The 13,994-nt window shown below is 38.7% G+C and overlaps 1 protein-coding gene across 1 annotated transcript; it reads right to left on the reverse strand.

The window, feature by feature from the left end:
- Window positions 1–240: 240 nt before the first annotated feature.
- Window positions 241–4,513, reverse strand: LOC105957069 (uncharacterized). Its single transcript, XM_012980988.2, has 5 exons — window positions 4,408–4,513; window positions 4,151–4,244; window positions 1,584–2,071; window positions 1,258–1,433; window positions 241–1,159 (listed from the first exon to the last, which is right to left on the reverse strand). Exons 2-5 carry the CDS (start codon window positions 4,173–4,175, stop codon window positions 697–699), a joined length of 1,152 nt encoding a protein of 383 aa, XP_012836442.1. The 5' UTR covers window positions 4,176–4,244; window positions 4,408–4,513; the 3' UTR covers window positions 241–696.
- Window positions 4,514–13,994: the final 9,481 nt, after the last annotated feature.

Here is a 13,994-nt window from a genome sequence, read left to right on the forward strand (position 1 = left end):
AATACAAAGGAGATTTTGTTTCTTGAATATCTTGCCATAATTTTGGTAGGGTAGTTACCAATTTTAATATGGAGGAGATTTTATTCTTAGAAAAACAACAAATATTTTCTAGCAAAATGATTTAAAATCAATGTCTTACTTATGGCACTATCCATGCTATGAGCAAAACAATGTACCAAGAAAAGATTAAAATACAAGCAAAAAAAAGATTATTATGATATAATTATAAATCAAAAGTAATTCATGCTTCAAATCATCATTTTATTCAAATAAAACACAAAGTTTAAAAGGAAAGGAGGTTTATCGAAAGGAGCACATTCTAGTCAATATTAAAGAGGTTTAGATTCAAACAGATATCTTCCTCGTCGCAAATATACAAGAAAAAACCGAAGTGTCTATGTTTCACACGTTATGACGACGATAATTAAACACGACGTTTATAGCCATATTTTAATTCCCCCTCTACTCACATCATAAAGTATTGCTTTGAATCTTCCATCAATACGTTCAACTAGACTTGTTCGACCACCCGTTATCGAAATCAGCAAAAACAAACTATCTACACAAAACCCGATAGAGAAGAGCCAACACTTTCTCCATGCAAAGGCATATTTTATTGGCTTTCTCCTTTACCGGATAATAACCGAAACTCCAATACTTCTTCTTTTTACAAATGGTAACGATACTTCTTAGTTCTCACGAAGAAGCCCATTCAAAGAAATGGCAACGAGCACCTCTAGCGACAGTCCAATTTCCACACCCAAAGAAGAAGCTCCCTTGCTTTGGACCTGGTCTTCGGATCACTCCTTTACTGCTTGTCACCCCACAGTAACAACAGTGATTGTACTGCAGCAGTGTAGGTCGGAGTTCTAGAAGTTTCCGAGGTGGAGGCGAAGAAACGAGGATAGGTTTCTCGTGCATTGGCTTCCATATGAAGGAACCATCGTTGTTGTTAGTCTGATAAGCGAGCGAGTTGGTTATTGAGAGTTTAAAGCCCTTGTGCATAATGGAGGCGAGTAGGCGGGCCGTGTTCTTGGCATCATCTAGACCACAGTGGGCCCGGCCTTGCCAGACGAGACCAGCCTTCTCCACCGCCTGCTTCAAATTGCATCTATCCCCACCGAAAATCTCTTGAAAAGGAACCCTCAAGTTGATCCATCTGCCCAAAAGTGAGTTCAAATTTCAAATCAGTGTGTTTGTTCAATTGGTGAAATAGAAGGGTAGAATCAGAATAAAAAAAGTCAGTCAGAACTGTACCGGTTGAAATAGGGTGGTTTTCTGACTTTTTTGTAGCGGCACTCAGATTCCAACATCACGCGGCAATCCCAGTTAGACCATGTTACCACAGCAAAGTTGGTGTTTTTTATTCCCTTCTTTTCGAGCCATTTATCGTGTCTAAGTAGAGCTTCACTTAGCGGAACTCCCCTGTCCACCTAGAAAAGTGAGAGAAGATGACATCACACAGTTTTTCGGAGCAAAACTAACAAGTTAAAACAAACACACATGTGATCAATTAACTCGTGCTACAATGTCATTAGGACACACACATGCATATATAAAGACGGAACAGATTATATATAAACCTGAATTTGCTGTATGCCAGTCAGATCTTTGCAGAAATCAGTCAAGACTTGGTTGCAAGTTGGCCGCACGTAAGTTTGGAAACAAGCTTCCAACTGTCCGGTTGTGCTGCTCACTATAACAGATGGGAACTCGATAATCTCTTGCGGGTGAGGGTTTTTCTCTTTGTCGCACGTGGCCTCAAAATCAATCACAACAAAATATTGGAAATCTTGGAATTGATGGTTTTGAGGAAACATGTTCACTGGTGCATACTGGAATCTGTAGTTTAATGCAACCGGGTGGAATTGTCCCCGAAAGGCACCACTAGAGCCATGTTCATGTTGATAAACGGGGCGTTGTGTACATTCTTCTGACAGCTGTACAGGCTTACTGCCTGACGAGTTATCTGGAAAGCCTTCAGTGTAGGTTTTATTATACTGTAAAGTACTTGGGTGGCCTTTATTTTCAAGGCATTTTAAGGATGCCTCATAATTCCCCTGGATAGTATCTGCATTGCAAAATAGTAAAGAAAAACTTAACATTACGATATGCAGGATCGAATTTGAAATATAGCAGCTAGAAGCAAATTTACGAGTAATTCTCCAAGGCAATATAACTACTTGTCAATATTTCATCGAGTTTTCTTATACATAGATGAAGACGCATTATAATTTAATAAAACTAGGAGAGTTAGATCTCACTGTTAACTTGGATATGAAAATTCAGTCGAGGAGGCAGACAAAAGAATTGTATTTCATCTGCTATGTTATATTACATATACAAAAATAGATTTCAAAAACAAGCAGCACAAAAACTAATATGCTAAAACTATCATGTCCATAAATCAGCTCTGACTTGGTAATTTAGCCTTAAACATAGATTAGGGATAACCAAAAGCCATTAAGTAGCACAAGTTTAATTGTAAAAACTTCAACCTTAATCTTCCTCTATTTCATCATAACAAGGTGATAAATTTGAGGCTAATCCTCCAACCTTAGTAAGAGCAAGATTTTACCGATGTGAAATTTCTTTCAAAAGCGTTGCACGCCTAATGAATATCATAGCCCTTTTTTAATGGTTAATTGTTAATGTCAGTGATATATATTATCTACTCCAATGACTTGATATGTTTATTCTTGACCTAGAACAAATATTAAAGTTAATATTTAAAGATCATTCCAACAGAAAACCTATGGGTAAGTAGAACTCTTCTTTTGACAGAAATTGTTTTAAAAAATATTTCCTATTTGTACGCGGAAGGAGTCATTTTCAAGTTTCTACTTTTCCATTAAACACAAAAGAACTTTGGCAATGTTTGGTTTTCTTTCCATTTCACTTTATTATTTCCCCGAAACGAATTCGTGTTTGATAAGGTTTCCGAAAAAAGTTCCCAAAAAATAATCCTAAAGTTTCTTTCTCCTTCAGAAAAGATTTGACTGCTACAGTAAAAATTGTCTCCACTTAAAAACAAACAGATATCAATTTAAATTTCAAATTCTACTTCAACAATACATTTTCCCAACACCTTTAAACATGATTTGACCGCTACAATGTATTTTGCCTCATCCCAAGTCATAAACAAACATTAATTTCATTCTCCAATTATTCTCTCAAAACATATTTCCCCAAACATTGCCTTTGTTTTTTCGGCCTCTTCACTATCTTTTCCATTTTTCCTACGGTTTTATCATTGAATAGTAGTTCCCCGTGTTCTCTTTTAATTTCAGAAAGTGTCCAACAATTCAATATTTTGATTTCGTAAGTGCGTCTATTGCTACTGGTTTCCTCAACACCTCCACAGTAGATTTCTAACGAGAATAAACGTACTCAATTGAGCAGGTCGAATCAGCCTACTACACTATTCTAGCCACGTACCACACTCAAGCTGCCGAATACACATCCCTCACTCTGCACATTACATAAAAGCCAAAAACTAGGAGAAAGCTAGCTACATACATCCGGCCTTTCTTTAAGAAACATAAAAGTAACAGAAAGTAAATATAACATATCGAAATCCTCGGTAAACAGGATACTATTCGATAGATTCTTTTCTCACACAAAGCTTTGCATCCGTATCCATTATTGCATTTTTTTCTCGGTTTCGGCAATTTATAATTCACTTCCCTCACCTACAAGATTTAATTTCAATCGTGGCCTCAAAGATGATAATCCCTCACCATTGTTAACACTACATGCTAGAAAGAGATAAAACTCATAACCTTAACAATCCCGATTCCCGACGCAAACACCTTAAACGAATAAAACAACCTTCAGCGCATACCTTGTTGAGATAATTCCCAATTAAATATGATCAATTCATTTTCTCATCATACATTACTGCATTTGAATAAATAATTAAACCTCGCCACACCAGAAACTCAATTCGACCACCCACCGAACGAAAAATCGAAAAACAAAATCTGATCTTTTCACAATCCAAAATAAAAAAATAAAAAATAAAAAATAAAAAAATTAGAACACACAGACAAAAACAAAAACAAACAAGCAATTAACTGAAATCAAATTGAACAAAATGATCATTACACATTGTAAACAGAAACACGAGAGGATTAACGAACATACACACCTTTACGCTCCAAAGAAGCAATCATCGTGAAGTTTGTGAATAAAATTAAGATCCGCAAGCAAGTACATCAGATCTCCCCTCTTCAGTTTCCTCTCTACAATTACAATTCGAATGCAGATTAATACATCAAATACATACACTGAAACAGCAGGTAATTTATATAGATACAGATAATTTACACAAAATATGGGATTGGATTGAGTTGGCGGGGGTGGGGGTGGGGGTGGGGGTGGGGTGGGGGTGGGGGGTGGGTGTACCTGCTTGCTCTTGCGAGTCAGAGGAGTGAAACTGAAGAGAAGCGTTTTTTGTTGCGAGGTAAAAGAGGGTTAGGTTTCGCATTGGTAATTAATCGTTACGCTTTAAACATTATTTATCAATTATCATTAATTATTATTTATTTAACTTTATTTATTTGTCTTTTTTTATATAAAATAGCAATTTAATATTTATTTATTTTTTATTTATAATTTGTTTGACTAATTTTTAAAAAGGGAAATTACAATTTACAACCACCTGTGAGGTTTGGTCAAATTACGAGAAACCGTCTCTTGTTTCGATTATTACAATCAATCCATTAACTATTAATCTTTTTACACGTTCACCATTGTAGTGTCAAATTTACCAAAACCTTCTAGATTATGTGGAATATTCTCAATTTTGTATTATTTTTATTTCATCTGAGCTCCACATTTTAAAGCAAGATGATAATAAGATGTGTTTTTGGCTTGTAAATATCAGATTATGGTTCACCAGAAACTATATTTTTTTATAAAACGAGTACAAACTAAAAAATATATTCCAAAAAATCGAAAAAATATATGTTGAATTTGACACCATAAGAGTGTACGTGTAAGAAGATTCATAGTTGGGAGTAGTTGTAACTATCCAAACATGAGATTTTTCTGTAAATTGATCATATTTCTGGGATGGTTATAATTTACTCTTATTTATTATTTATCTAACTTTATTTATTTATTTTTCATTTTTTTTTACATAAAATAACAATTTAATATATTTTTATTTTTATAATTAGATTACTAATTTTTAAAATATGTTGTGCAATGACTTGAAAGCCATGTGCTAAAGAAAAAGTCCCTTGTCTTTCTAACTAACTTCAGACATTGTTTAACTTATGCCTAATAATAACATGTATTGTACACACAAAAATGCGAAGGTACGTAGCCCGTATTTGTATAGCTCAACTGGTTTCGAGGATGGTAAGTTGGTGTAAGGTCCTAGATCGCTTCGTGGAAGCCACAATGTGGAAATTTCAAAACTAATGAAGGTTGGTTCTTTATGGCCACCAAGTTCGAATCCACTACCCTAACGGAGTAGTTGAGTCACCACGAATTTAGATCATTCCATCAAATACTTGTGATATCAGGGGATTGGGGAAAAAAATATCCGCACATATAACACATACAGATATATTACATACACACCATGTTGATCACTTATTTAGTTATTTCCACGAAAAAAAATATAACACGTGTTTGTGAGACATATATAATCAATTTCTACAATTACAATATGTTTGATAAACAAATTGCTTCAATTCACAATGATTGGAATGGTGTGTCAGATATATATTCCCTCCATTCTATATTATATATAGTCTTTTTATGATTTTCCACATATTAAGAAATTAATTATATATATATATATATATATATATATATATATATATATATATATATATATATATATATATATATATATATATATATATATATATATATGATGCTAGAAATAGATCACCTTAGATAGTTGATGTAGGATGAGCTAAAAGAGCATAGTGGATCACTAGCTCACGAGCTTGATGACCTTGAGATACCTGCGATCATAGAACACGTAAACTACGCCGGAGGTTGATCCGGCGGAAACCCCTCCGACGCTCAAGTCAAACGTGTGGATAGTGGATATAGTCCAGAGAATACAGTTGATAGTATTGCTCAGTTAATAGGACGTACCTTAAGGAATGAGTTCAAACCTTTATTTATAGCTTAGTTGAGATTGTTGGGCCCAAACCTTATTTGAATAAGGTGATTGGACCTCGATGATAGTGGTCTTTAATATTGGGCTAGTGGCCCAGTAGGTAAATAAATTGTAAGCCCATTGGGTGGGCCCAATTAGGCATATCATTAAGCCCCCACTCTCGAGTCGATGTGGGGGCCATGTTGAAATAGGTGACAGATCGTGTCGAGAGTAAAAATTGAAGTAGTCGGTGGTGTGCGAAAACGCGTTGGAGCGTGTGTCGGAGGGGCGTGAAGGCGCGTTGGTGCGTAGCGCGACCAAGTTGTCGCGATGTAAGTTACTTGAGTCGTCGGTGTAATCACACGACGATGTGGTAGCGCGGATCGAGTTATCTCCTCGTGGGAGTTGTTATTTATTGACGTTGTAAATGGTTTGACGCGTTGCTTGTATGTGTTTACATATAACCTTGTGCGGGATGTACTTGACGAGTGGATCAGGCTCTCAAGATTTTTTTTGATGGGGATCATGCCCCTTGTTAGACCTCGTGGGTCGTAAGTATTTTAGGACCGTGGCCACGTTTTAATGAAGGACCAGTCGAAAACAAGTAGATAAATTTGAGTAATCAAGCTGGCCAGGCTATATAGATTCCCATAATATCTCTAAGTGTTTATAGGGTTGTAATCGTGCTAACTTGAGCTTGCGATTATGTAGTGAATTGCCTGCGAGTTGTTTCCTCGTGGGAGTTGTCTCGTAGCGAAGTTGTTGGAGCGTTAGATAACGCGCGACTGAGAAGTGTGCAGATTGATGTCGCTCTGAGCGATTTGTACTATCGAGCGAGTTGGCTCCTCGTGGGAGTTGTCTTGCTGCGGGTTGTAGTACCGAGCGAGTTGGCTCCTCGTGGGAGTTGTCTCGCTGCAGGTTCGAAGTACCGAGCGAGTTGGCTCCTCGTGGGAGTTGCCTCGCAACGGGTGTAGGACATAGCGAGTGGTTTCCTCGTGGGAATTATCTCATTGTGGGTTCGTAGACCCGAGGGAGTTGGCTCCTCGTGGGAGTTGCCTCGCAATGGGTTATAGGACCGAGCGAGTTATCTCCTCGTGGGAGTTGTCTCGCTGCGGGTTCGTAGTACCGAGGGAGTTGGCTCCTCGTGGAAGTTGTCTCGCAACGGGTTATAGCACCGATCGAGTTATCTCATCGTGGGAGTTGTCTTGCTGCGGGTTCGTAGTACCTAGCAAGTTGGCTCCTCGTAGGAGTTGTCTCGCTGCGGGTTGTAGTACCGAGCGAGTTGGCTCCTCGTGGGACTTGTCTCGCTACGGGTTGTAGTACCGAGCAAGTTGGCTCCTCGTGGGAGTTGCCTCACAACTGGTTGTAGGACGAAGCGAGTGGTCTCCTCATGGGAGTTGTCTCGCAGCGAGTTGTAGTTCCGAGCGAGTTGGCTCCTCGTGGGAGTTGTCTCGCTGCAAGTTCGTAATACCGATGGAGTTGGCTCCTCCTGGGAGTTGTCTCGCAACGGGTTTGAAGGATCGAGCGAGTTTGCTCCTCATGGGAGTTGTCTCGCAAGCCCCTCACTCTCGAGTCGATGTGGGAGCCAAGTCGAAAATGTTACCAGATCGTGTCGAGAGTAGATCGGTGCTATTGTGTTCTCTTTTTTTTTTTTGAGTAGGGAGACCATATCCGGCGCTTGAGATGGGATGTGAACCCACTTGAGGTTGCAAGGTAAGGGTGATGTACAACCTTTGGGTTGAGATGTTCAACCTTCAGTTGGGATAGCCCCGAACTTTAGGATGAAGCGATCACAAAACCTTGGGGAATGAAATGTTTTGGGGGCACTATAAAATCCCGGGAGTCGATAACCCTTGGCGAACGAAATATTTTGGGGGCACTATAAACCCCTAGGGAGTCGATAACCCTTGGCGAACGAAATGTTTTGGGGGCACTGTAAACCCCAAGGAGTCGATAACCCTTGGCGAACGAAATATTTTGGGGGCACTGTAAACCCCGAGGGAGTCGATAACCCTTGGCGAACGAAATATTTTGGGGGCACTATAAACCCTTAGGGAGTCGATAACCCTTGGCGAACGAAGTGTTTTGGGGGCACTATAAACCCCCAGGGCGACTATAACCCTTGCTAGCGTTGAAGGGCCTCCTCGGTTGTCTGAACCGATCGAGGGGTGGGAGAAGTGAATCCTGGAGGATCTAGTGGGACACCGGAGGAAGGTCTCGTGGTGGATCCCGAGCACGAAGAGGAGGAAGCGGCAAGCCAGAGCCTCCACGGGGTAGGAGGTTGTTAGCAGTGTCACACTCCCCCTGGGCAAATGTCTCAAGGTCATCGTGCGCGCTACGTGATTATGTTTGCCTTCCCACAGACGGCGCCAAAATGATGATGCTAGAAATAGATCACCTTAGATAGTTGATGTAGGATGAGCTGGAAGAGCAGAGTGGATCACTAGCTCACGAGCTTGATGACCTTGAGATACCTGCGATTATAGAACACGTTGTTGGGTATCGGACACGTGTACGCAGCGGAAAACAAAAATTTTATGCGATTTAAACAAATTTAAAACACATAAACACATGCCCGATAATTGAAACAATTAATTGCGTACCTTTGCGCTTCCAGCGAAATTAAAAAACAACATACATGCTAATTTATTTAACCGAATTTAAATCAATTAGCATGCTCGCGTTTAAACCAAATAACATGCTCGCAACAATTAAAACGATTTCACGTAATCACATAAAATCATACGAGAACGAACATGAATATATTGTTTAAACGTAAACAAATCAAGAACATTGAATTCGTGTGTTTACCTCTTGAAGCGTGAGGTAGGAGCGCTAAGCAAGTCAAGATTGCTACGGAAAACAATCCGTACAATCCGGGGCAACAGCGGTGGAGCGGCAACAGCGGCGAGACGGGTCACGGCGGCGCGTGTATCTCACGCGCGGTCTTCGGGGCGGCGCGTGGGGTTGCGTGCGGCTTCGGCTCGTGTGCTGCTACTCGATTCTTCGATCTTCGATCTTCCTCCTCTCGGATTTCACCTCGTAGACTTCGATCTACTAAACACGTGGCACTAGACACGTAATAGTTAGAAATAACGGAAGAAAAGAAAAAAGAAAAGAGTACCGAAAGGGATCGGCCAATGGATGGCCGATTCCGGCGACTTCCCGACGACGGCGGCGCGGTGGCCGAGGAGAGAGGGCCGAGTGAGAGAGGGTGTGAGCGGCTAGGGTTAGGGTTTTGTGTTGTGTGTCTGCAAGACCTATAAATCTTGTATTTATAGTGTCTTGCATAAAACCCTAGCGGGCTTAAGTTGGACCGGGCCCAACAGCTTAAGTTTGCTAGTACTTTTACTTGCTCGTCTCTCTCAATTCAATGACCGAAAAATTGCAACGATTACATTTTCGGAATCATTATAAAGTCCTCGTCATTACGAGTGCCAACTCTAAATTTCCAACTTCCCAAAAGTGGAAACCCTAGTTCAGTGCACTTTCTAAATTTGGAAACTTCCAGATTTAGAAAGTCCACTACAATGTTCGCCTATTCTTTTACTTTTCTTATTCTCATTCATAATTCCAAATTACGAATGTTGGACCCAATCATATTGACTTCCAATCATGCAAAGATAAACATAATTTACCTTTGACCGTTTATTCAAAGATCTCATGTGCACGAGCAGTGTGACCCTCGGTGGTTCAGGTGTAAGCTAGCCGTTGGCCCACAACCCTTTGTGTTCAAAACTCGTCCATTAGAGTTACGATTAAGATGAAGCTCGTTTCACCTTAATCACCCAACGAATCAAGATTGGCGTCTAGCAACTACGCGTCATGATTCCCTAGATACAAATGAAGTGCCTGCAAGAACCTTCAGATATAGTTAACGTACAATACGGTCCCTTCGATTCATATGTCCCGATTGAACTAGAGGCATTGGTTCATCGAGACCTCTCTATATGTTCAATGATTGTGCGATCGTTCTAAGTGTTGTAATCGTTACGTGCATGACTTAGAGAATCAAATTCTCTAATCATCACTTAGTCAGCTCTGGCCAGAGACTTAGAATGATTACAAACTTTCAGAACACACAGGACATCCAAGACTATTCTAGCGATCGAATCCCCGACTACAATGCACAGACCTCCCACTAGATTTCGGACTGCACGAACACTGGCCCTTGGGATGGTCATCGGTGCAACTCAGGGACAGGTCACGATACAGCTGGTCCTCTAGTGAAGTCACGTGATGTCTAGGTCATAAGGACTAATGGTGTACAACTATACGATAGATATCTCTACTCGATTATTGGGAACCACTTAGAGATTTCTAGGGTGAGGGAGTTCAGTGAACTCGTCAACCTACGAGCACTCACTTATGCATGCCGATATCACAATACCGTTTACTGATGAGATGCAGTACACATACACTAAGTGCTAGTCTCTTAATGGGAAAGGCCGATATCCTCATTGGTGGCGTAACCCTTCGACTAGGAACGCGTTTAACAGTTATAATACTTAAGTAAATATCTCACGATCCTAACGATCAATTACTAGTACTTGTAATAACTGTAAGGACTATATCTATGCTTGTGACAAAGGGACAAAGATATAGAATGCCAAGATCTTTTATCATTAATACGAATAAAGGTTCGTTTATTACAATAATAAATACGAAAGACCACAGCCACATGTTGGTTTGTGGGTCACCTACTCTAACACACGTAAACTAGGCCGGGGGTTGATCCGGCGAAAACCCCTCCGACGCTCAAGTCGGACGTGCAGATAGTAGAAATAGTCCAGAGAATACAGTTGATAGTATTGCTCAATTAATAGGACGTACCTTAAGGAATGATGTCAAACCTTTATTTATAGCTTAGTTGAGATTGTTGGGCCCAAACCTTATTTAAAGGTGATTGGACCTCAATGATAGTGGTCTTTAATGTTGGGCTCGTGGCCCAGTAGGTAAATAAATTGTAAGCCCATTGGGTGGGCCCAATTAGGCATATATATATATATATATATATATATATATATATATATATATATATATGTATAATTAAAAATGATAAGGGGTAAAATTAGAAAGAAAGAAAAAACAATTCATGTTTTCTTGAAATTCTAAAGTGACAAGTAATTTGAGACAAAATATTTCTCCAAAGAAACAAATTATATGGGAGAAAGGGGGTAACACAGATAACATTTGATACAATCTTATGTATTTCTCATCGGATCGATCTCGTGATAGGAAAAGGTCCTCTCAATGCTCTAACACCCACGTTGGATATGAACCGAACTGTCTCACCACGTTTTGAACTCAACTCATGCACCGCTTTAGCGGGCGCACTCAAATCTTGGAACATACTACAACCCCAAGTGGCGAAGAGCCGACATCGAGGTGTCAAACCTTCCCGACGATGTGAGCTCTTAGGGAAGATCAAATGATTCATACTCAATAATATTCATGAGCTTGCTAAACAACGATTAAAGAGAAGATTATAGAGCGGAAAATAAAGCAACAAGAAACTGGTAAGGGAAAACGCACAAAAGCGAAATTTAAGGAAAAGCGGCGCCATTTAAGGATCGAAAGTTGGTTAAAAAAAAAAAAAAGGCGACCCAAAACGGCACCGTTCCGTATTAGAGGAGCAAAACATAAAAAGCGAAAAAGAGAAATAGAAGCGGTGCCGTTCACAGATTAAACAGATATAATAGTAGCTATATCGAATTAGTTATTGGGAAAATTACAATTTTCATTCCTCAAGTTTGCATCGATTTCACATTTAGTCTCTTATGTTCACAAAAATATATTTGGTCTCCCATGTTTCAATAATTCAACATTTTGGTCAATTTCGTTAATTTACCGTTAGTTTGCCAGTTAAGACAGTGATGTGCACACACTGGATTCCATTAATTTTAACGGAAAATTGATAGAAAGAACTAAAACTGTTGATATTTGAAACATAAAAAACCAAATGTGGAATCGTTGCAAACGTGAATGAAGAAAATGTTTTTCCTTTAGTTATTACTGGTTGCTACAATGGGAGTATTGTTTCACTTTAAGAAACACCGAGAATATTATAAGTGAAGACAAAAGGGAATATTAGAAAATAAAAAGTGATTTTCCTTGGGTTTCTTTTCTCCTAAAGTGAATATATATATACTTAATATTTTCCTTGGATTTTCCTTGGGTTTCTTTTCTCCTAAAGTGAATATATAGTGTAGGGATATTTTTCCCCCTCATTTCATGGGTGGCATTGGTCAAATACTTAATACTTAGATTGATAATTATACTTAATACTTAGATTGATAATTGTACACATTTTAATGAAACTATTGATTGAAACATGTATGTGTGTACCGATGGCTAGTACGTACCCTCTCCGCTTCAAAATAAACGTCATTTTGGGTTGCTGCGTGCATTGAGAAAATCAATTAAGTACTTGAAAATCAATTAAATAGTACGTGAATCATAACAAAAAAATTACTAGACTATCAATAATAATTTCTTTTCAATTAATTAAGAGTTATAAAAGGATATAATTGAAAAAAAAATTCATAAAAAGCAATTCAAATTTCAAAGGGACAAATATTTTGGAATATAGTAGTATCAAATTCAATCTATATTTTTTCACAAATAAATTAAGCCAACTTTTACGTTCAGAAGTACATTTTCCTAGTTCTTATTCAAATGCAAAATTATGGGCACCTGCTTTGGGGGCGGTACCAGGATTTTTCGGTAGGAGGGGTCGAAAACTTTGAAGAGTTAATAAAAATATGGCGGGGGTTTGGGGGCAGCGCCCCCAAAATTTTTTAGGATATTTTTGTGAAGAAAACCAACACAAATAACTAATGAGTAATAGATATTGTTGTCAAAACAATATTTATAAACTTATATAAAATAAATTGTAATATAGTATAATTTAGTTGAATAAGTAAAAGTGTTTAAAAAAATAAAATCTTGAAATACATAAAAAATTGATAGGTTGAAAACTTTAAACATTGGGAAGAAAGAAAAACAATACTTTCTTTTTTATGTTATATTATTTTTTTATCATAAGCTTTAATAGAGATTTTTTTTTTTTTTTTCAAGAGAACGACACCCGATGAGGGTGGGGGGTTAGGCTTGACCCCCTACCTGTTTATAAAACAAAATTTAAGAAGTATATAATGAGTTTCGCTCAAATTGCTACTGCCCAACATATGGCTAATAATAGCAATTGACAAACAAAAGATAATAGGTAACTAACAAAACGTTAAGAAAACGGGCAAAACAGGTGGCCCAAATAATAAAAAGGACGGGGTGGGAATGATCATAGAAGGTCGGGGAAGACCAAGGTAGACCGTTCGCCTCACCACAACAGCCGAGGCCACTTACACTTTCGCCAAAAATGGGCGAAACAGGTATAACGGCTGCGAAATGTGTGGCACCATTCGGCAAACAGTCTAGTCTTGATAGACCCAAACAATCCATAATCACCCCAACCCTTCCTAACATGTAAAGTTCACGAAAATTCCTAAATTGCCAATAATATAAAAACGTGGAATGCATGGCACCTATGTGCGAGACTGTCGTCGAAAGGATGGATATCCAAGCTGGTCCATCCGAATCATCTGCTGAATAGGTCGGGGAAGTTCCGCTGTTGTGAAGGTACGAGCCAACTCGGTCTGACACCCCAAGTTAGCTAATGCATCAGCTACTTTATTGCCCTCCCGGTAGATATGTGTAATCCTGTACTCCAAAGTAGAAAGAGAGTTCCGGATCGCCGTGAGAGAACTCAAGCTTTAATAGAGATTAGGGATTGAGATTGTGAAAAATATTTTATAGGATAAATTAAAATAGAAAGTTAATTTTTTTTTTAAGGCAAATAAAAATACTTTTA

This window comes from Erythranthe guttata, chromosome 2 (assembly GCF_056151865.1).
Source record: "Erythranthe guttata isolate IM_541 chromosome 2, IM_541, whole genome shotgun sequence".
NCBI lineage: Eukaryota > Viridiplantae > Streptophyta > Magnoliopsida > Lamiales > Phrymaceae > Erythranthe > Erythranthe guttata.